The following is a 24,308-nucleotide window of genomic DNA, read 5'->3' on the forward strand; positions in this document are numbered from 1 at the left end:
TTAAGTTATTTTGATTTCTTTTATTATTTTTAAACTGTCCCTTTCATTTGTTTAATCATTTTATTGCTATCACAGGGAATGAATGTAAATATCCCCTGTCACTGCAATAGGCATTAACAGGTATTCTTTTTTGAGAAATATGGGTTCTATTAGACTCTAGATATCTCCTCTGCCCTTACATCATCTGAATGATCCACCCACTGACCACCCCAGGCCCCCATGCTTGTGCATATATGTTCTTTTTTTTAACTGCAGATGAAAAATCTCATCCGGCAGAGCTGCACGCACTGTTGTATATTCTGAGAGCAAGGCCATGTTGCTGTCACAATAAACAGATTGGTGCTGCAGCTGAATGGTGTTCCTGCAAAGCAAACAATGGTTAACAGTAAAACAAAGTAACAATAGAACATTAACTCAATAAACCAAGAAGTGAATGGTGTTCCTGTAAAGCAAACAGTTAACAATAAAACAAAGTAACAATAGGACAACTCAACTCAATAAAACTTGATAAAAACAACTTTTTAAAAAAAAAAATTACATTTTGATTTTTTTTTTTAATTTTTACTTTTTTTTTTAAACTTTTTGTGTAACAGCCTTTGATTTTCAAGTCTCTCAAAATGCGAAGGACAGTTTCCTGACTATCTAACATCTTTTGAGACCCTGTGTGAGAATGGTGAATATGTGCCCTGAACTTTTCTGTACCCTATACTAATACCCCACTAGTGTGTGGTAGTGACGTAAGCAGTCCTTGAGGCAGAGACCAAGTTGGCCAGGACAGAAGGGACAAAAAAAGTGGATGCAATGTCTTATTCTGTGTCTGCTACAGACACATCTTCTTTGGGGTGATTTTTGGTTGGGGTGCCAGAGAGGACATCCAGAAAATGCCTCTCATGCAGCTGGCTAACTGCATCTGGATTTGGGAATTGGGCCACAGCACCTTCTGGATACAAAAGGTCTGTGATGATCTCTTCTTGAAATTTTAGAAAGGATCCACTTTATCCAGTTGCTTTGTAAATTACAAAAGCGTTATATATAGCCAATTGAAATAAATAAATAGACACCTTTTTGTATCGGTGCCAAGCTTTTCGAGAAACTAGGTATGGATTCATCATTTGGTCATTGAAGTCAACCCCTCCCATGTTAAGGTTATAGTCGTGGACACAGAGGGGTTTCTCAACAACATCAGATACCATACTAATTTGGATTGTCGCATCTGCATGAATGGAAGACAGGACAAAACATTCTGTTGTCCTTCCACTTCACTGCAAGCAAATCATCATTCCTCAAGCAGGCTTTATCCCCCTTTCTAAGTTGGGTATTTACAAGCCTTTGGGGGAAACCCTGGCGATTAGGTCACACAGTGCCACATGAGCCAATTCCAACATTCTGCAAAAGGCAGCAAAATAGTGGCATGCTTTTATAGAAATTGTCCACATATAAGTGGTACCCCTTACAAAACAAATATGATACCAAATCCAAAACTATTTTGTCACTGCTCCCCATGTAGTCTGGCCAGTTGGGGGGCTCTACTTCGCTGTCTTTTCCCTCATAAACCATAAATGTTTATGTATACCCTGTGGCCTTCTCACAGAGCTTGTATAATTTGACCCCATATCTAGCACGCTTGCTCGGGATGTATTGTTTGAATGTAATGCGGCCAGTAAAGTGAATTAAGGAATCATGCACGCAGATGTTTTGATGGACCATATACACATCTGCAAATTTCTCAGTAAGGTGGTTTATGAGAGGTCAAATTTTTTTAGAGCCGGTCATGTTCAGGGTCACCCCGAGAATGACAGAGTGTGTTATCACTGAAATGCATGAAGCGCATTATTGTCTCATATCTATGCCTAGCCATGGCAGCAGAGAACACGGACATGTGATGAATCGGGTCTGTGGACCAATACGACCACAACTCATTCTTTTTTGTAATGCCCATGTTGAGGGTTAGGCCCAAAAAATTTAAAATTCAGAAAACCATAATAGGTTTCCAAGCGAATTGTCTGGCAAGGTTTGAACTTGGGTTTGCAGCGATATATTGTTGAGCATATAAATTGCTTTGGCCCACAATCAAATTGTACAAATCTTCTGTGAAAAATAGCTCCATAAAATCAAGGGGAGTAGTTATATTTGCTGTTTCCACCTGAATTCCGGGTTGGGCAGTGGATGGGGGAAGTATGGGTGCTGCAGAATCTGTCGGCTGCCAATCAGGATTTGCAAGCACATCTGGAAGGACACTATGCGCTCTATGGGCCTGTGTGCGAATTCTTGGTGACTGCAGGACAATACTTGTGCTAGCCAGCGCATCAGCTTGTACTGAGAGAAGGAGAGAAGCGCCTCTAAGTGCAATATGCCTCTTTATTTAAGTATATATGTAGGAACACTCACATAGGTAGGGTAATTGTAAGCATAAAAACCGTAGTTAACAGTAGTTAACAGTGGGGTGGTATCCAGGGTGAAGAGCCGTCATCTCTCTGCGGTATGGAGAGGTCAGCTTCCGGCTGGAGCAGCGTGGTGGCTGGAGGGGAACAGCGGTGAGGCCGGCCGGCGTGCACGTCCTCCCTCAGAGCCAGGTGGAACACACGCTGGAGCGCAGCGGTGGCATGGCCGTGTTGACGTCAGATACCCAAGGTGCACTGCGATGCGTTTCGGAGCATGCGCTGGCCGTGGAAGGCGGAAGTGCGCTCCTTTTTCAAGCAGGGGGAGGTAGAAGGACAAGGATGAATATATAGGGAGCGCGGGACTAATTAATCGATTAACCAGTGGGAGGGAGAGAACACATCAATGAAAGAAGTGATTTGCCACTGTTGCAAGGTGAATGGCGGAAAGTCACGAATGTTCAAAAGTGTCAGAAGGGAAAAGAAAAAAGAAAAATACAAAAGGGAATACAAGATGTAATTAAAATTGTGTAAGAATGAAAAAATGGTAACGATAGGTGAATGAGAATAAAAATAAAAATACAAATACAATGGAAAATGAAAAATGGACAGTTAAAAATGTGGAAAAAAGAAGAAGCTATGTGGAAAAATGTTGGTGGAGATAAATAAGGATACAAAATTAAAAAATCCAAAAATTTAAAAAAATATAATAAAAAAAAAAATATATATATAATAGAAATAAAAATAAAAAATGAATTAATTAAATTTACAAAAATGGGATGGATAGACGTAGATTCAAAATATTAATAAATAAAAAATATATATATATAAAAAATAAAAATAAAAGATAATGTTAAAATTAGAAATATTATAAAAAAAAAAAAAATTATCAGCTTGTACTGCACTTATGGGACTCTCCACTCCCCACTCTGCTGCATATGATACAAGTCATGTGATCCTAGCACTTCAGCTTCAAGGGGTCGGGTACGCCTGATATTAAGAGAGACATCTTCTCCATCGTCTACCTGTCAGGGTGCCGCTGCTGTCTACGGTTCGTATTCTGAGGTGGATTCTGTCAGAGAGGCTTCCCCTTCGCTCTCATCTGACATGCTCAGAATCCTGTAGGCCTCTTCACTAATGTTCCATTTTTGGGACATTTTGGGCTCTAAATTTACAGGTACCTAGTGCAACTCACGGGAAAAAGAGCACCTGGCTGTCAGGGACTGCTTGAGCCACTACAAATAAAATTCACCTGTGATCAGAGATCAGGCCTGATTTTGCTAAAGCTGCGGTTTTTGTGTGCAATGTATCACAGGTGGCAGTGATCAGAAATTACACTGACACTTCACTTCTTGTTAGGGATGGCGGGGGGGGGGGGAGTTTTGGAGCTAAACTCAAGTGCTGGCAGAGAACGGGGCTTATCCTGCTATCACTGCATTTTTGTAGACACTTAGTAATACTAAGGGGGCACTGGTATAGTTTTGTTCGTGATCAATATATTGATCTGTACAAACATTATACTAGTAATGACAGTGATCAGCGATCTAGCGTGAGTGCGATAGTGTGTGGGCAATCTAACGCTAGATGACCCTGGCTGGGAGGGATGCTAACTGACCCTGAGGCTATCTGATGCTATCTGACATCGCTAGTGGCACTAATACAGTGATCAGTGAAAAATACTGTACACTGATACTGTACTAATGGCACTGGTAGGGTGGCAGGGGGCAATCAGAGAAGAACCAGCTAGATAATGTGCCTATATTTACAAATACAGGCACAGCTCTGCATATCCATTAGATATAGGAGTTCGTCAGAGTCCCAGCCAAAATTACTGGCCAAGAGCTGCTGACATACACCTCCTACAACGAATGACAGCGGGAGTCGGGGGGGGGGGGGGGTTCGTGTGCATGTGCGCTCTAAACCTGGAAGAGCAAAGTGATGTACATCGCTTTGCCTGCAGCTACCACCCATCTGCAGTACATTATGGGTTGGCAGACGGGAAGCAGTTAATGTGAACCCCAGTGAAGTCAATGGGAGGAGAATCCTGAAAAGCAATTCTGCCATTTTTAAGGCTAATAGGCAAGGGGTTGCCAAACAAGGGGCATGTGGAGCTGGGAATTGCCAGGGGAGTACCAAAAAAATACAAATTGGCAGGAAGCAGCTCTTTTAATAAACCTTAATGTGAAAAATGCATGGGGGATGCCCTAAACCTGCCTGTGAAGTGGCACATGGAAGGATGTACAGCAAAAGTGACATTTACAAAGAAAACAAAATGTTGCTAAATGACAGCATGTTTTTTGTCAAAAATGTTCTTTTAATAAGGCTTAAAGGGCAACATTAAAAATACACAATTAATTTAAATAACATGAAGTGCTTTAAACCTGCCTTTGAAGTGGTGCATTTGTAGAAAAGTGACATTTACAACAAAAACAAAATGAAATTGACAGTTAATGACACTTCATGGCTGATTTATTCTGTTTGTAAACAAAATAGTTGGAATTCCCCTCTACATCCATCCTTTTCATAGATGAGGGTCTAGTATGGATTGTAGGGGGGAGCTCCACAAAAAAACAGTGTGTGGTCGCCCTTAAAGTCCATAGCAGACCCTTCATATAAAAAGTGTTCTATGTTGAAACTGGATTAGCTTGCTACCCGGGACTGTCTTACATTTAAAATGACAGGCACTGGATCCCCTGTCCAGGGATTCCTTCAAACAGCTGGATTAGGAGAATCTGGGGCCTGAGGTGGTACTACATGACATGCTGACTAGCTCTCCAAGAAGAGGATTTTGAAGTAAAGACTTGTACATAGTTCCAGGAAGTTGTCCTCAGTTACTATATCCTTGGGCATCCCGTACACCCCTTACTCTATCCAAGTTCAATCCACTATTAAAATCCAAAAAAACAAGCTCAAGGACTGGCTACTGTCTACTGGATGAAAATCTGTGTGAAAAATGTGTGTTGCCTGGCTGTGCAGGACTATAGGGGGACCCAAATCTTCAGCGACTCCTAAGATGGCAATGTTGTGTTCAAAATAATAGCAGTGTGTTAAAAAAAGTGAATAAAGTTCAAAATGCTTCTAATAGCTTTTATTTCCATACACACAAATGCATTGGGAACACTACACATTCTATTCCAAATCAAAACATGAAGAAAAATATATCAAATTTGTGTTGTTCCTCTAAACAAATTGAAGAAAAGTGAATATTAGACTGTTCAAAAAATTGCAGTGTTTGTATTCTTCTTTACAAACTCAAACATTCACTATATAAACTGAAAAATGTTTGAAGATTTTGCTTTCCTTTGAATCACTTAATATTTAGTTGTATAAGCACTGTTTCTGAGAACTGCTGTACATCTGTGTTGCATGGAGTCAACCAACTTCTGGCACCTGTGAACAGGTATTCCAGCCCAGGATGATTGGACTACATTCCACAGTTCTTCTCTATTTCTTGGTTTTGCCTCAGAAGCGGCATTTTTGATGTCACCCCATATGTTTTCTATTGGATTAATATACGGGGATTGGGCTAGCCACTCCGTAACATCAATCTTGTTGGTCTGGAAGCAAGATGTTGCACGTTTACTGGTGTGTTTGGGGTCGTTGTCTTGTTGGAACACCCATTTCAAGGGCATTTCCCCTTCAGCATAAGGCAGCATGACCTCTTCAAGTATTCTGATGTATTCAAACTGATCCATGATCCCTGGTATGTGATAAATAGGCCCAACACCATAGTATGAGAAACATCCCCATATCATGATGCTTGCGCAACCATGCTTCACTGTCTTCACAGTGTACTGTGGCTTGAATTCAGTGTTTGGGGGTCGTCTGACAAACTGTCTCCGGTCACTAGACCCAAAAAGAACAATCTTACTTTCATCAGTCCACAAAATGTTGCGCCGTTTCTCTTTAGGCCAGTCAATGTGCTCTTTGGCATATTGTAACCTCTTCAGCACGTCTTTTTTTCAACAGTGGGACTTTGCGGGGGCTTCTTGCAGATAGCTTGGCTTCACATAGGCGTCTTCTAATTGTAACAGTACTCACAGGTAACTTTATACCTTCTTTGATGTTCCTGGAGCTGATAGTTGGCTGAGTCTTTGCCATTTTGGCTATTCTTATGTCCATTCGAATGGTAGTTTTTCGCTTTCTTCCACGTCTTTCAGGTTTTGGTTGCCATTTTAAAGCATTTGAGATCATTTTAGCTGAGAAGCCTATCATTGTCTGCACTTCTTTATATGTTTTCCCCTCTCCAATCAACTTTTTAATCAAGGTACGCTGTTCTTCTGAACAATGTCTGGAACGACCCATTTTCCTCAGAATTTCAGAGAGAAATGCACTGTAACCAGCATGTACAACATTTGCTGCCTTCCTTCTTTAAATAAGGGCAATAATTGCCACCTGTTTTTCAAAGAATGAATGACCTCACTAATAGAACTCCACACTGCTATTATTTTGAACATGCCCCTTTCAATTAGTGATTCAATTACACAGAATCAGCAGCATGCATGTCATGACTGTTGGGTCTGTTGGATTTCTATTACTCTACTACACCTGCTAGTAAATTATTTGCCATGTAGAAATATCATTTCTACCAAAAACAGTGATTGATCAGGTTAGTGATGTCTGACTGCTATTATTTTGAACACAACTGTATATATATACTTTATAAATGGTCATATACTTTATAAATGGTCATTTTGTATGCATTGCATTGGTGTGATTTCCTTCTTGGGGGACAGTGGACATTTATTATCCACATGTATATAGGGAAGGAAAGACATGAGTTATGCTTTTTTATAGTTATAGGTGTTTTAGGTGGGTATATAATTTGTGTTTATAATATGTAATTGGTATTTTAAAGGTAATGAGAGAAGGTAAACTCTACAATATCTATATGTTCATTCAATAAGCAGTGTACTTTATGAAAATATACTGTATATTGCATTTTGACAATTTATCATAATCTCTCCATTCTTTGTTCATTTTTCCCTTGTCACCAATTTAGTCATGGTGGGTACTTTCAGAAGATGAAACACTGAACCTCTGGCATGACTGTATTTATAACAACAGCTCAGAAAGTTGGTTGTGCTCTTCTGTGTCAACAAATGGTAAGTTAAAACAGTATATATGCAAAGGTCATTAATATTTTTTTAGCTTGGTGGTCATAAAGAAGAACGGGTCCTTTTCATAAAAAGTGCCTTAACAAAGGTACATGTTGCTCATTGTAACGAATCAGAATGCAGCTGTCATTTTAGGGCAAATACAGTATGTTTCCGACCAGGCTGGTATTTTTACCAGCATAACCAGTAAAATTGATAGGATAACATGACCATTGACCAATGTCACCTTCACTTCAACTTGCTTGCAGTGAAGTGACTGGTCCCATTTTGACCACAGTGAAACATTTCAAGACACCTTAGGTAGCTCAGGGGGTAACAATCACAGGTCCAGTGAGTGGGGAGACCTTGGAAGCTACCTGGGCAGTTGGAACTGGATGAGTCACTACCTACTGGAAGCACCAGTACTATCATCTTACCATGCCTGTAACAAGTTATATTTATCATATGGCATTCTCTTTAGTAACTTTGTTTTTCTGATAAATAACATTATCTAACATGAAAATAACATTACAACCAGTTTTTTTTTTCTTAGATTCTTTAAATATTCTATAAGACTACGGGGTGGAAGATAGGTCCAGCATCTCAGTACATGATAGGTTTTCTTACCGTTTATACCTGTTGTAGTCACTGTTACTATAGGTACATGCATATAAAAATCGCAGACCAAGCCAAAACATATCTGAAGACCCTTCATGAGTATGTCCAGACAACAAAGAAAACAAAATCACAGTTGCTGAATCAATTTAAGACTAATTAAAGCATTGTATGGCGGGCAAGCAACATGTGCACAGCATAACAGAAAGTACTGTATTCCTGAGTTCTTGCCCTATTAGTCAGCAAAGTGGACCTATTTAATTTTTTGCTATTTTGGAAACAGTGGTCTTAGTTACATATGATTATACTATTGTACTGCTACTCCCATAGGAACCACAGGTAAACTGTCCAGGTCCTCCCTAGTTACTTTGCCCCTTTGCCTAGTTACTTTCACATGTTTCTCCAATAACTAGTCTAGGGGAGTTGTTTTTGTTGTTTTATTTTTGGAGAACTTAGATAGGGATGAGGGAGATGAGTGGGATACTCCAAAAATAGAACTATGTACACTTGAGGACTTTATCTAATCTTCAGGGCAAGCAATATCAGTGTCTTGAATCAAACAATGGACTTCAGCTTTAGGGCAGCAATAAAAAGTAGTAGTAGTAGTAGTAGCATAACATTTTTAGAGTCCTTTTAAAAGTAGGTCAGGTGGACAAAAATCTTCAGAACACCAGCCGGTATTCCCTTTACTGAACCCGCAGTTGACTTCCCAGCACCAGAAAGGGTTAAACAGCACTCAGTCTCTAAGATCCTTTAGGGATGTCTGTATTAATAAGGGCCAAGAACAGCTGGAAGCCTTCCTCTGTGATGCCAGAGCAGATCTATAGTAAACAGCTCCTCAGTCAGCATAGCAGAACCCAGGTCACAGCATTCAGACCCTCAGGTCGCCTGCCTGAGGCCACATAGCAGTAAATGCCTGGGAGGGCATTGTGCCCTCTCCCAGACTGGATCAGTCCTGGACAGGAAAGAAAGTATTCCATCATTCTCAAAGTATTCTCTATCTAAAGGTTAACCTTCTGGACAGGAAAGAACCCAGAGCCCTGTGTGCCACCTAAATATATACAGTTACTCAGCATGCCATCAGAGTCAAAGGCTGTACCAATATTCATGCTTCCATCTGCATAACTCCACACCTATCATCAACCTAAATTTTCCTAGATACAGAGAAAGCTAGACAGACTGGCAGCAGCTGAGCACACAGAGCAGATGTAACTAAATGACCACAGCTCACCATGTACAGTGAGCTAACTATGCTTTTTTCCTAACAAAAATTTACAGCCGCTCTGACTATAGAGTGACAACTAAATAAAAAATGCAACTAATTCTATCTATCTAACCCTAGCACCTACCTAAGAGAGTGCTACACTATATACACTATATTGTCAAAAGTATTGGGACCCCTCCAAATCATTGGATTCAGGTGTTCCAATCACCTCCATGGCCACAGGTGTATAAAATTAGTCATCTAGGCATGCAGACTGCTTCTACAAACATTTGGGAAAGAATGGGTAGCTCTCAGGAGCTCAGTGAATCCAAACGTGGTTCCATGATAAGTTGCCACCTGTGCAATAAGTCCATCCATGAAATTTTCTTGCCACTAAATATTCCACGGTCAGGTTTTTATTATTGACAGGGGTCCCTATTGAGGACATTTCCTTTCACTTCATCAAATATATCTATAGAAATAAACTGTGAAAGAGATATATACTGTATATATATATATATATATATATATATATATATATACACACACTATATTTCCAGTATTGGGAGGCCTGCCTTTAAATGCATATGAACTTTAATGGCATCCCAGTCTTAGTCTGCAGGGTTCAATATTGAGTTGGCCCACCCTTTGCAGCTATAACAGCTTCAACTCTCCTGGGAATGCCGTCCACAAATATTCCACGGTGGTATTATAACAAAGTGGAAGCAACTGGGAACAACAGCAACTCAGCCATGAAGTGGTAGACCGCGTAAAATGACAGAGCATGCTGAAGCACACAGTGCGTAGAAGTCTCCAACTGTCTGCAGAGTCAATAGATAAAGACCTCCAAACTTTGTGTTGCCTTCAGCTTGGCACAACAACAGTGCGTAGTGAGCTTCATGGAATGGGTTTCCATGGCCGAGCAGCTGCATCCAAACCTTACATCACCAAGTGCAATGCAAAGCGTCAGATGCAGTGGTGTGAAGCACGCCACCACTGGACTCTAGAGCAATGGAGACGTGTTCTCTGTAGTGACGAATCACACTTCTCTGTCTTGCAATCTGATGGATGTGTCTGGGTTTGGCAGTTTCCAGGAGAATGGTACTTGTCTGACTGCCTTGTGCCAAGTGTAAAGTTTGGTGGAGGGGGGTATTATGGTGTGGGGTTGTTTTTCAGGGCTTGACCCCTTATTTCCAGTAAAGGGAACTCTTAAAGTGTCAGCATACCAAGATATTTTGGACACTTTCATGCTCCCAACTTTGTGGGAACAGTTTGGGGATGGTCCCTTCCTGTTCCAACATGACTGCGCAACAGTGCACAAAGAATGGTCAAACATTCCCATAGACACACTCCTAAACCTTGTGGACGGCATTCCCAGGAGAGTTGAAGCTGTTATAGCTGCAAAGGGTGGGCCAACTCAATATTGAACCCTGCAGACTAAGACTGGGATGCCATTAAAGTTCATATGCATTTAAAGGCAGGCCTCCCAATACTGGAAATATAGTGTGTGTGTGTGTGTGTATAGATATATATATATATATATATATATATATATATATATATATATACAGTATATATCTCTTTCACAGTTTATTTCTATAGATATATTTGATGAAGTGAAAGGAAATGTCCTCAATAGGGACCCCTGTCAGTAATAAAAACCTGACAAAGGTTCTAGCCTTTCTCTGCTTAAGACAGTTTATGAAGTATTCTGAAATATTTTCCATTGTGGTTTTTGATTTTCGTTGCACACATATTGAATTCCATGTGGGCCTAAAAAGCAGATGTACTGTTTAGAAAAGCCTTGAAAGATGATTAATGAGAAGAAAAATAAAACATTCTGTGCCCAGAATTTGTTTTCTGCCAAGGGCCTCTTGGCATCCTCACCTAGCTTTTGTTTTCATTACTTATGTTTTCTTCAGAAAAACATCTCACTTTAATTTATGACTGAATCATTTAAAATGTCACTGTATCAAGATCAATTAACTAAAAAGAGAACATAGGTTCCTAAAATCTGTCTGCAATCCTAACCTGATCCTGATGACAATCTATTCAATTGTGCAAACTCTGTTTTAGCCTTTCTAAAGCACAACACATTTTTTAATCCATAGCTTTTTTTTTTTACTGATGGTCTATAGATCTCAGGGTTCTTTCATATGGGCAGCTGGGGGAGGTAAAAACAGGTGGCTGAGCCGCAGTTTTAAAGCCTCCTGGCAAACCACCCAGTTTCTAACATTACAGCCTGACAGAGCTGTATACATGCCATTGTTGCCATATGTAACTCCGGCTAAGACTTGTTCTGTGAGGTCCTTAGTTGTGGCGCAATCCTGAAATATAAAATTGCTGTTCGCCAATAGAAAACCATTTTTAAAAAAAGTAAGGTAAAAAATGGAAATGCAAGCAATATTGTCGCAGCAAAGTGAATCCAAAAAAAAGCCTTCCTTCACTAACACACAATCAACGTATGTGTAAACCCCCACCTTGTCAAACAACCCATTCAGTTTAAAATAGAAATGAAAGGCAAAACATTTATGTATACATATGAAAAACATTATAAATACCTTTTTTTCCTTTATTTATAACTTATAAGTGATCATATAGCCTCTGCTCTCAGCAGCAAAAGGAGCTGGTGGAGGAGAAACAGAAGTAAACTGATCTTCCCAGTGAATGGCTGTGCAGAGGGAGCATATCAGGACAAGCTTGATCATTAGCTCCCAGCACAGCCAGAACACTGACCATGCTGTGTTTTCATGCTTAGTGTGGTCAGTTTTGAATAGGAAAAGCAGAGCGACTGGCAGGAACACCAGGGATTTCACACAAAGTAAGCAATACAAACTGAACAGGGTACTGTTTCATACAAGTACATGGTACAGCAGGCACATATCAGGAATATGAAATGTTGGATTTACATATTGTTACTGTCCTTCATCCAGCTGCCAAGGTATAAAAAGCCTGTCATAAATACAGATGAAAATCACAAAAAATTGACATATTCCAGTTTTTAGAATTAGATCCAGTGCCCTTTTTTTATGACTATTAACCACGTAAGTCCTGTAGACTTTTTCTACATATACCCGCTTGAGTCCCAGGGCATTTTATTTATTTCCCCAGTGTCTTGGTAACATACCACACATTTTTTTCTTGGGACAGAAAGGGCTTTAATTTGATTTTAGTTTTGGGCACATACAGTACATTGTATTTCCTAGCTTTTAATTAGGAAGGAATAGTGAACATGTTTTTCGAACACAACTTTCATGTAGTTTGTGCAGCCCCAGACATTTACCCCAAATTATAACCTACAAAAAAATTGCAGCGCAATATTTAGATAAGAAGATCAAGTCAGGTTGTCAGACACAAATTAATAGGATGACATCTTTTTCACAAGGCTTGTGACCACTAATATATATACACACATTTTTTTTGTACTCTTTATTCTTCGGGGGGTGATATGGTCCAGGCCCCACCATGCAACTATATAGCAACAGATCAGTTATACTGGTGATCGATTGCTGGATGCAATCAACTAGCGATAGATTGCCGTAGATGTGATCTGCTGCATCAGGGAAAATATAAACAGAGCTGCTTCAGCTCTTCTTGAGCCTCAATATAATATATTTTATTATGAAAATAATTGTTTAGACACCACTCCTGACACCCCTTCACTCCCATTGTAAACACATTGCGGAGGCACTGAGTTTACATTATCAGCTTTAGAGTGCACCAATGGAGCAGTATGTAGCAGGATGGAAAGCCTGGAGCTGATTGTTTCAGCTTCTGGGCTAAGTGCGCCACTGCGAGCCAGTGGTTTAAGTGCCGATCCCCACCAGGACCCAAGAGAAGTGCTAGGTCCTGGTGTTATTTTAAAATTGCAATAGGTCAAATAGCCACAGAACCGTTCAGCTGGGTTTTCAAAAAGGAATGCCCCTAACTCCTCTTTGAAATACCAACCCAGTACGCCAAAGGTATGGGCAGGCATTACCTATAGCTAAAAAGCAGTCCAATTTGTAGCTCCCTTCTCTGCTTATTTCAGCATGTTTGTATGCTAAAAGAGGCAGATGCATTAGCAAGAAAGTACAGAAACAAAATACCTATGTGCACTAATATTAGGAATAAAGCATACCTTCTTATTGTCACTAGCTAAGGTGTATAGGTTTGTTAAAGTGGAGCTGCACTGCATCTGAGTGCCACAAACCAAAAATGCTATTTAATTCATTGTTAATATTCAAAGCAAACTCTCTCATTCATCCATGTCTCCATGGTTTATTTTGCTGAGAAATAATTTCGAAAAACACCTCCTAGCATTTCTGGCAGTGGCCATCTTGAGTAAAGGTAGATGATTCATGCAGCATTTACTTCCTGGAATCCATCTGTCCTTAGCTAAGGCATTGGCTGAGCTGAGAACCCTCCCTCCCCTCCTGAAGACTGCTGGGATGTATGACATCATTTGCCTAGGCAGGAAACCAGGAAGTAACTGAAGAAATGTATATAAAAACATTTAAAACAAGTAAATATGATATACTTTCCTGGCAGCATGAGGATTAAAAATAGTCAATTTTGATTGAGAGAGAGAGAGAGAGAGTGAAGTTCCACTTTAAAAGTAATTCTGAGGTGTTTCTAAGGTAACAACAGTGCTGAATTGCAAAGACCTTGCGGTGTCTGTATTTCAAAATTATTTTTGTATCTCTGTGAAGCCCCCCTTGGTTGTAGGCCCAGACTGTACACGGAACCTTGACTTTATTCCAGGTTGTGATTGATCCACACCCACTTCTGTAATTCAGCAATTAAATACCAGAGCCTCTCCTGCTTACTAAAATTGTATGATTTTGCAGATTAATGGGGTTTTGGGTAGTTTACAGGGGATGGGTATTAATGTCATGATGGGGCAGTGCTTAACCTCAGCATGGTCAGAATTCAAAGCCTTTTATGCATTCTGGGCTTAAGATCCATAGGGTTCTACAGGGACTCACACATATAAAAGCTGACAGAAGATATGGCAGATACCACAAGGTGATTGTACCAACTCCTTTGCATTCGTATTTTTAGAATTGTCCTAGGCCATTTTTGATTTCAGTTTAAGTTAGATTGCCATCTTAGCCAGCCTCCTACTGAACAAAACATTAAGTAAACTGCATCTTTAATGTTTGTCTTGTCTTCTTCAGAATGGTTCCATGCTGTTCAAGCTCTGATGGTCCTCTCAGTCCTATTCTCCAGCTTTTCTTTCATGCTATTCATGTGCCAACTCTACACCATGGAGAAAGGTGGACTCTTTTATGCCACAGGTGTCTTCCAGATACTTGCAAGTAAGACATTTAAATTTTAATTTTATCATGCTTTTTACACTCCCTCTGTAGTTTGTCATTGATAATTATGATTATTTTCATGCACTACATAAGGTAATTAAAGGTAGCTTGTACCTTTACAGTTGTACTTGCTAAATAAACCCCCCAAGTTAAACTGTTCTAACCCCACCCCAGCTAATTACTTGGTTCCAGAGCTGTGGCCTCCTTTAGTATTTTCAGCCTGTTGGACAAAAATGTCTTCAGCAAGATCTCCTGCCACTGTGCATGACCCCATTGGTGTCAGTGATTTTTGTCTGATAGGCAGCAAACAAAGGATGAGGCTACAGAGGAACTAAGGTAAGTAAACAGCAAGGAAGGGGGATTTTTAAAAATACAGATTCAGCATTAGGATGGCTCCCAGATGGCTCCTGGTGTTAGAGGTCAGACTTGTTTCCCAACTTGTTTGTCTTTGGTCTGTCTGCCATTGTTATGATCAAAATATAACTGACTAATCCAACCCTTTGTGCAGGTCTTGCTGTGTTCTCTGGAGCAGTGATCTACGCAAGCCATGTGAGGGAGTTTCATCAAGACAAGCCTGAAGGAGGACATTTTGGTCATTGCTTTGTGCTAGCCTGGGTGGCCTTTCCTCTCGGTTTAGTGAGTGGAATCATGTACATCCATCTGCGGAAACGGGAGTAACACCAAAAAACATCTTCTTATTCCACATATCAGGAGATGCCCAGACTGTGTTGGATGGAATATTGCATATGGGGTTCATCTGGATCAGCCTGTCTTGGAAATTTGTGGCCCACCAAATTTTAAACATCGCCATCATAATAATCAAAGGCACTATTGTCATCCTTATCAACCTCCATTCCATGGATTGCGGTGGTCTCAGATACTGCTAAATTTTATCGTTTATTTACGGCTGGATTCAGCATGGATTTCATCAACATTCCACACGAAGACAACCCATCTTATTAGATCATATGCATAGCTAATGTATGCAGAGCAATATATGTTTCTGCTCCTGCATACCCTCAGGGAACAGCCCCATGCTACAACAGCCATATAAAATAGTAATTTTTTTTTTGTAGGCCAACAACAGCAGAAAGAAGTACAAAAGAAATTGCTTAATCTCAAATTGAGCTAATGTATATCTGAATATTGTTAATACTATCAGATTAGGTAAATGTACACATAAGTGAAAATATAGATATTATTTCATATTCAAAACAATATAGTTAGGTTTTGCTTCCTTTAGTCTAAAAATGGATATACACATTCCCATTTTGCTTTAATAATGAGAATACTTTTATTTCATTTCTTTTACATGTTGTGTATACCCAATGTCAAATCTACAGTTATCTAATATGTTTTATTATCATGTTAGAACATACGGTTTTGAAGGAAAAAAAAGTTTACAGAGTTACTCAAAGGGTTCTAAATGCATTTTGTAAAATTTTTGAAAATTGGAAGACACTGCAACTTTTGTGCTAAACTATTTGGAGTGGAACTTTATCCAGGCTATGGACAATTTGATATTTACATTAACCTGGCAAACAGTAAATGAACTTTAGAACAAGCCTCCATCACTGACCTTTGTAACTGCATGGTCTGTGGAGCAACACATCCTCAAATTTCACAAGAGATACACTGATGCCCTCTCTTCCTGTGAGCCTGCTCTGTATTTGGACACTAGAAAGCTTGCACCCTGCTGGGGAAGGAAGGGGAAAGGTGGTGGAGGACAAGCTGAGCAGCCAACATGAAAGTGAAAGTGTTTTATGTTGTAATCTTTAAGAGTGAATTACTCCACAGTGTCTAAAAGAGGTTGTTGGGGGTTTGTTTTAAAACTTACCAAAGGAAAACTTTTTTTTTAGATTTGGATGGAGTGATGAGGGGTTAAAACCACTCTCAGTTTGTTGTTACACCTGTTATGGAGATTCTAATTACCCTCATCACCTATGTAACTGGGCTGAAAGTGAGCGTAAATCCGAAATTAGGAATTGTCACCTCAACAGGAACGGAGGGCAAATTGTCTACTGTGTACACTTGTTCCCATGACAGCTGTCTAAAAGGGAAAAGATATCCTCTCACTTCCTGTTGAGTTTACAGAACAGGAAGTGAAGGACAATCTCCTAATGAGATACAGATGGCCCAACTCTGTCCAAAATAAAGTTCTGCCTTTAGATTTACATTTATCAAATGTACATATTAGAATGTCCATAGCCTGTCTACAATTTTCAATTTGTAGTACTTCTTACAAGATTTTCTTATGTATGTGTATTTTATTCACAACGTGGAGCTCATGTTCTAAAAAGCAAACAGCCGGGTTTTGGGTGTTATTTTTTCCAATGCAAGCTGTAAAATGAAGAGAAAAACCTGCTTGGATGATATAGACAAAACAAACATTTTAATTTCCTAGTTTATATATAGTTAAAGATATTTTCATTACTGTAAAAAATGCAAACACTACGTATTCTTCTGCTGCTCATCAAGCTACAGTACTTACCTTGTTCAGCAGCGGTAGGCTATGACTAGCAATAAGTTTGGTGTATCATACTTCTAAAGCTCACAGTTGTGTGTTGGAGTAGCGGTTTCATTACCTCAGCGAAGGTAATGTGCTCAGTGGAAGGATAATGCTTATGTAGTGGCTCCGGTCCTAATGTAGTATAAAACAAATCCCTAACGCTCTTCTGGTTTGAGTCAAATGAAAGCTGAACTCTAAGCAGATGTAAAAACACAATTTAGTGCAGTTATGTATTCATTATAAGAACAATAAATGTATATTAAATTCAACATATGTACAGTTGTGACCAAAATTATTCAACCCCCACTGAAATTGAGTGTTTTGGCCAGTTTGACATTGCTTTTGATCATTCAGTCATCTTGCTTACATTTACATTAAAGAGGCACTTGTAGGTCAGACAAATATAACATAACAGTTATAATGAAATAACCACAAATGTCTTTTCTGTGCTCACAGCATTATCAGTTTTATTCAACCCCCAAGTGACATTCAATCTTAGTACTTAGTACAGCATCCTTTTACAGTTATAACAGCTTTTAAACGTGAAGCATAGCTTGACACAAGTGTCTTGCAGCGATCTACGGGTATCTTCGCCCATTCTTCATGGGCAAAGGCCTCCAGTTCAGTCACATTCTTAGGCTTGCGCACTGCAACTGCTTTCTTTAAGTCCCACCAGAGGTTCTCAATCGGATTTAAGTCTGGTGACTGCGATGGCCACTCCAAAATGTTCCAGCCTTTCCTCTGCAACCATGCTCTAGTGGACTTGGAGGTATGCTTGGGATCATTGTCCTGTTGAAAGGTCCAACGTCTCCCAAGCCTCAGGTGTGTGACGGACTGCATCACGTTTCCATCCAATATCTCCTGGTACTGAAGAGAATTCATGGTACCTTGCACACGCTGAAGCTTCCCTGTACCTGCAGAAGCAAAACAGCCCCAAAGCATGATTGACCCTCCACCATGCTTCACAGTAGGCAAGGTGTTCTTTTCATCATAGGCCTTGTTCTTCCTCCTCCAAACATAGCGTTGATCCATGGGCCCAAACAGTTCTAATTTTGTTTCATCAGTCCACAGAACACTATCCCACAACTTTTGTGGTTTGTCCACATGGCTTTTGGCATACTGCAGTCGACTCTTCTTATTCTTTGGAGACAGCAAGGGGGTACGCCTGGGAGTTCTGGCACGGAGGCCTTCATTACGCAGTGTGCGTCTTATTGTCTGGGCTGAAACTTCTGTACCCACATCTGACAAATCTTTTCTCAGTTCCTCAGCAGTCACACGGGGACTTCTCTCCACTCTACGCTTCAGGTAGCGCACAGCAGTCGAAGTCAGCATCTTCTTTCTGCCACGACCAGGTAGCGTTTCAACAGTGCCCTTTGCCTTGAATTTGCGAATGATGCTTCCTAAGGTGTCTCTTGGTATGTTTAACATCTTTGCAATCTTCTTATAGCCATTGCCCTTCCTGTGAAGAGAAATCACCTCTTCTCTTGTCTTCCTGGACCATTCTCTTGCCTTCACCATGTTTGTAACCACACCAGTAAATGTCTAGAAGGAGCTGAGTATCACAGTCATTTTAAAGCTGCCTAATTGGTGCTTATTATGCTTGATTGCTGCTCGGTGACATCCACAGGTGTTTTCAATACCTGATGGAAAGCACCTGTATGAACCTCTGTTCTTCAGAGTGGTAGTCTTTAAGGGGTTGAATAATTGTGGCAATGAAGAAACCACATAAGAACCATTTACTACTGTATTACATAAACAATTGATGTCATTTTAGTTGCATTTGGGTAGTTACAACGTCCTTGTAGGATTTGATTCTGAATACAATTCCAAATGTACACTATAGTCCCTAAACCCCTTTACAGCATTGGGGGTTGAATAATTTTGGTCACAACTGTAAGTACATGAATATGAATTGTATCGGCAATCAGAATACTATAGGTGGCAGGTGAGATTCTTCCTGCGTTCCCGTGTACCACAGAACTAGTAGAGGGGATGGCAGTACCCTGGGTTCATTAGGTACAATGCATGTACATGACTTGACAGAGAACTTGCTAGCAACAATAGAGAAATTACTTCATATGTGTGCTGTTGTTGATGCTGCTCACTGATTGAGTAACAACCCCCCGTCAATTTTTTTCTTACATTTGTGTCCCATTGGGGAAATATATTTCACTTTCTCCCATAGCCAAAACAGAAAGTGCTAAGAAATCTTTCCAAAATGAGGGAATCCCTACTTGTCACCAAGGTCAGAACTGAGGGGGATTGATTTACTAAAACTGAACAGTTCAAAATGTGGTGCAGCTCTGCATAGAAACCAATCAGCTTCCAGGTTTTATTGTCTAAGCCTAATTGAACAAGCTGAAGTTAGAAGCTGATTGGCTACCATGCCCAGCTACTCCCATTTTAGTAAATGAACCCCAGTGTCTCCATTGGAATATTACCCCTCTATTACTGATCTGGGGAGACACAAAAGTTGGATTTTCTTTCACTCTCACTTTTAATGATACCAGTAAACAGGACTAATAGAGAGGGTGAATTTGCCTAATGGAGGCACAGGGCAGCAATAAAAACCTGACAGGTCTTTTAATCTCTCCACAGAAAAACAAACAAATAAAAGTTTTGTCTTTGGGAATACTTTAACTGCAGTAGAAAAAAAGACAGGCCAACAGTCAGGCTGTTCAAAAAGCAGAGGTATTACCACTCAGGCAAACAATCCAGATTAAACCAAGGCAGGTGCAGTCACGTGATGCAATAGGAAGAAGGGTTAGCCACACACCAGAGGATTGATGAACAGTAGCAAATATTTATTAATCCATAGGACACATAGAACACCAGGACATGTATACAAAACATGTTAACGCGTTTCATAGGATCTCGTGCATAATCATAACCAACTGGGCAGGGCTACGTACATCTCTGGGCTAAAATGTATTTGTGTGTGTGAGGAGTAATGATCGAACAAGCTGGATAACCCTGTCTGATCACTACTATTTCCACCATAAGCCTGAGCTATTGGTGTTCATAATATGTCGCTCTCCATTGGTTTAGACATACATGGCATTCCCGAAGTATATCTATGGCCAAAATGTAAAATTGTTTATTCATTTCCACGTTGAATTTCAATTATTTCTAGCCTACTCCTATTAATCTGAACTATCTTGAAGTTTGAAAACTTATGTTGTGAAGATTTCCACACATTTACTTAATTGAATTTTGTGACACATATTCACTACTGTATGCTCTGTGAGTAGGCATTGCTGTGTCACAGAATTCACAAAGCCTGACTTCCGATCTACAGAGATTCTATGAGGGGGAGTTTCAAGAGGCAGAGTCTGTATAGGAATCACTGCCTGCAGGCAGCAAGGTACCATGGGATATGTAGTCCTTAGAAATTGAAAGTAAACAGCAGAGGGAAAGCTGAAACGCATGCAGGGAATCCAGGAAATTGTAGAAAGAGATGGTCACCAGATAAAGAGCACTCGCAATATGAAAGTAGATTTTTTTAAGTAAGGTTATATTGAATTGTCAGTAATAATATCGTTTGTATTGTTATTACCGTGCTGATGTTATAAATTAAAATGTATGCGTTGACCATAGTTTTCCTTTAAGGCTGCCATAGACAGCTCAAATATCATCAGATTCCTGTTGAAATGAATAGGCCAAAATTCAAGCCCATGGGTCCTGTTGGCACCACCCAGAAACCAGGAAGAAAATTGTTGTCCAGGTATCCAATCAGATTCAGTCACTGTTTGGGTATTCTGACAGCCATTGATGCCAACTGTCAGAATACAATAGCCATCATGGAAAATTCCTCTATTCACATTGTTTAACTTGCATGGAGGAATCTCCTATTTTTCTCTCGTTCAGCCCATGGACTGAACAGGAGAAATCTATGTATGGCTAGCTTTAGGCAGTAGAAAGGTTAAAATGGACTTCCGGCTTATACTGCATATCATCTTCATATAATAAAAACTATGTGAAAGAAGGTGAATTACACAGCAAGTACCCATATTTTATTTTTATCTGCCATGATAATCCAGCTCTGCCCATCATTATGAGATTTTCTGAAGCAAGAATGTCTATGGGTGAGACATATTATGATGCCCAATAAGTTGATAAAGCCTCAAAAAAGAATAAAAAAGGTCACTGATTTGATTGAGCCTCCCACCCTCTTAGATGCAGGAATAATGTATACTGTACAAAGGTATAACAAAGGTATTTACATTCTGCATAATATTTACTTTTCTTATTAAAATTATCAAGCAGTTAAAGGCTTGCCTAAATCTACAGACAAACATAAAAAATGTAAACGTAAACATAGAAAACATTTGCATTCAGAGTGTATCTATTTCATTCCAGGTCTCTTGAGAATCCACTGTATCCCACTTTGCAAAATCTTATTTGGTTTTTCCCTTTATAGACATGAAATCTGAAATCAGACCTCTAAACTATGAGCTAGTAATCTCCAAACTGTGGCGTTTTGCTTGCCTTTATCTGGCCCTATTCCTCTCACTGAGACACTATTATGCCAACTGACACCAACGTTGGAACACCATTTCTTCCACTGACACTAATAATGGGGAACTATTCCTTCCAATGATACCAACAATGGGGCACTACTCCTCCCCCTAATACCAAATGTGGCAATGTTTACACCCACTGATGCCAGGAAAATGTACACCGCCACTGGCCACAGTCTGGCCCAACTAAAGTCTGATGGACAATAAATTGGTCCTTTGTTTAGAAACTTTGGAGACCCCTGATATAAGTGGATATTGGGGCAGCACAATGGCTAAATGGTTAGTACTTCCGTCTGGCAGCACTAGGGTCTACAGTTTGAATCCTGACCTACCTCCGTGGAGTTTGCATGATCTCCCTGTGTCTGCTTGAGTTTCCTCTGGGTACTCTGGTTTCCTCCCACACTCCAAAGACATACTGGTAGTTTATTTGGCTCCTGTCTAAAATGGCCTTGTATGTGTATGTATGAATGTGAGTTAGGGACCTTTGATTGGTTTCTGTGGGATATTGTACATAAGATTTAGAGTGGAAATTAGAAACCCTTCCCAGAAAAAGACTGTATGAGAACAAGTAAGTACAAATGTATAATGCAACAATCAGACATCCAGGTGCTGGGACATGAAAAGAGACTGTTACACGTGGCCTTGAAGGATGCTTGGAATACAAAGGGCCCTTGGGGACCACTACAATGTAAACAGACTGGTTGTAAATTTCTGTATTCACTATATATACTACACTTAATGTTGATGCTTTATTGAAATGTGGCCAATTTTGGCAAAAGACGCATTCTATCACTCATTACTTTGGATCCTATACAGACCAAATGTACAGGATATTGTTGAAAACACAATACAATGGTTTTAATGCCAAAAGCATGGATCAAGTGTAACTAAGGCAGATTTATTTCATATGCATGTGGGTGCAAAATTATCACTGCTCTGTCTTTTTTGTTGCAACATTACCCACACAACATAACTTTCACTGTATTTGAATGAAGTCTTTGTTTTATATTCTTGAGTATATCTCAGGTTTACTGTACTGTAATCCATATAAAGCCTGCTTTAAAGTTGAGCTAAAGCTATAAATTCCTGTCCTGATGTATTGCCTTCAAGCTGCATTTTCTGAAAAGGAGTCACTGTTTGGAAGACAATATTTCAATTAAATTCTTGCCTGTAGACTGTTGCTATCATAGCTGAATTCACAATCACAATTACACATGTAATAGGTAACCACACCACCTTAAACCTCTGGCCAGAAGAATTCTCTGGCTGCAACCATAAAAACAGACTCACACACAGTTTAGATTGAACTAATACTTTATGTGGGGTATATTTTTTAGAGAAATTTGGAGCACCTATAATAATCCTATCATTAGATTACTCACGATCACGTGAAAACTGGACATGCAGTCCAGATTGGTGTGAGTGTTGTGTGGTTTGTTATCTATGCACATACACTGCATTTAGGCATCATTATCAGCTTATGCATGTTTCTTTTTTCACGTATATAGTTGGCATTTATCACATGCACTATAATATCACTTTATTTGTGTATTCATTTTATTTGTTTTATTGTGGATATTTACATGCATTTATGAGTTTACTTTTTACAGGTTTAGGGTTTATTCATAGGTAGCAGCGCCACATCATTTCCTTTTTCATTCTTCCAAGAGCTGGTCGCCTAGCTAAACTGAGCAATCTGAGGAGAAGGTCCTTAGTAAGGGAGGTGACCAAGAACCTGATGGTCACTTTGACTGGGCTCCAGACATCTTGTGTGGAGATGGGCCAAAGTTCCAGAAGGACAAACATCCCTGCAGTCCTCCACCGATCTGGGCTTTATGGCTAGATGGAAGCCTTCCTCAGTGCAAAACACATGAAAGCCCGCTTGGAGTTTTCATAAAAGCAAGCCAGGGTTGAGGAAAAGATGAATGGAGCAAAGTACAGGGATATCCTCAATGAAAACCTGTTCCTCAGTGCTCAGGACCTCAGAACATGAAAACGATCCTAACTTAGGTGTGCAAAGCTTCTCACGTCATACTCAAAAAGACTCAAGGCTGCAATTGCAGCCAAAGGGCTTCAACAAAGTACTGAGTAAAGGGCCTGAATACTTAGGCACGTGATAATTCTTTTTTTTCTTTTAAATAAATTCACAGGCATTTCTAAAATTCTGTTTTCACTTTATCAATATGCGATACTGAGTGTAGAGTAATGGAAAAAAATTTTACATAAACAACTGTAGTATCAGACTAACAGAACAAAATTGAAAAACGTGAAGGGGGATCTAAATAATTTATGAATGCACTGTACATATACACACACACACATATACAGTACATAAGAGTTGTGCTAATATGATATTATTTTAATGAACAGACTTTGTTGATTGTATTTTGGGGTAGTTATATGGACTAAGGCTATTTCCCCCCACACAACAGCACCTTTGTGGGTCAACAATTGCCTCACTGAATGGTCTTTCCTATATAATGGAACTTGACAGGGTTGCTCCCTTTTCCTACTGTTTTGTATACCTACCTTCGAGCCCTGGTTGTGCCAGATTAATAACAACCCAGACATATTCGGTTAGTGGGAGGTTCTGTGTGCACTTACCTGAGAGAAGCTTCAGAGATCCCACATCACTGTTTCTCACCATTTGGGGCTGTGTTGAGTTATACTGGGCCAAAACTATGCT

The 24,308-nt window shown here is 39.8% G+C and overlaps 1 protein-coding gene across 1 annotated transcript in view; it reads left to right on the forward strand.

Annotated features, from left to right (window-relative positions):
• Positions 1–22,795, forward strand: part of EMP3 (epithelial membrane protein 3 (MAM blood group)) — an 86,360-nt gene extending 63,565 nt beyond the window's left edge. The window contains exons 3-6 of the mRNA XM_089690980.1: positions 7,381–7,483; positions 14,453–14,593; positions 15,102–17,381; positions 19,001–22,795. Coding sequence (XP_089547106.1) covers positions 7,381–7,483; positions 14,453–14,593; positions 15,102–15,271 — 414 coding nt within the window. The 3' untranslated portion in view covers positions 15,272–17,381; positions 19,001–22,795. The remainder of the gene's footprint in view (positions 1–7,380; positions 7,484–14,452; positions 14,594–15,101; positions 17,382–19,000) is intronic.
• The last annotated feature ends 1,513 nt before the right edge of the window (positions 22,796–24,308 follow it).

Source organism: Staurois parvus, unplaced genomic scaffold, assembly GCF_062004578.1.
Source record: "Staurois parvus isolate SC_StPar_1 unplaced genomic scaffold, SC_StPar_1.0 ptg000548l, whole genome shotgun sequence".
Classification (NCBI taxonomy): domain Eukaryota; kingdom Metazoa; phylum Chordata; class Amphibia; order Anura; family Ranidae; genus Staurois; species Staurois parvus.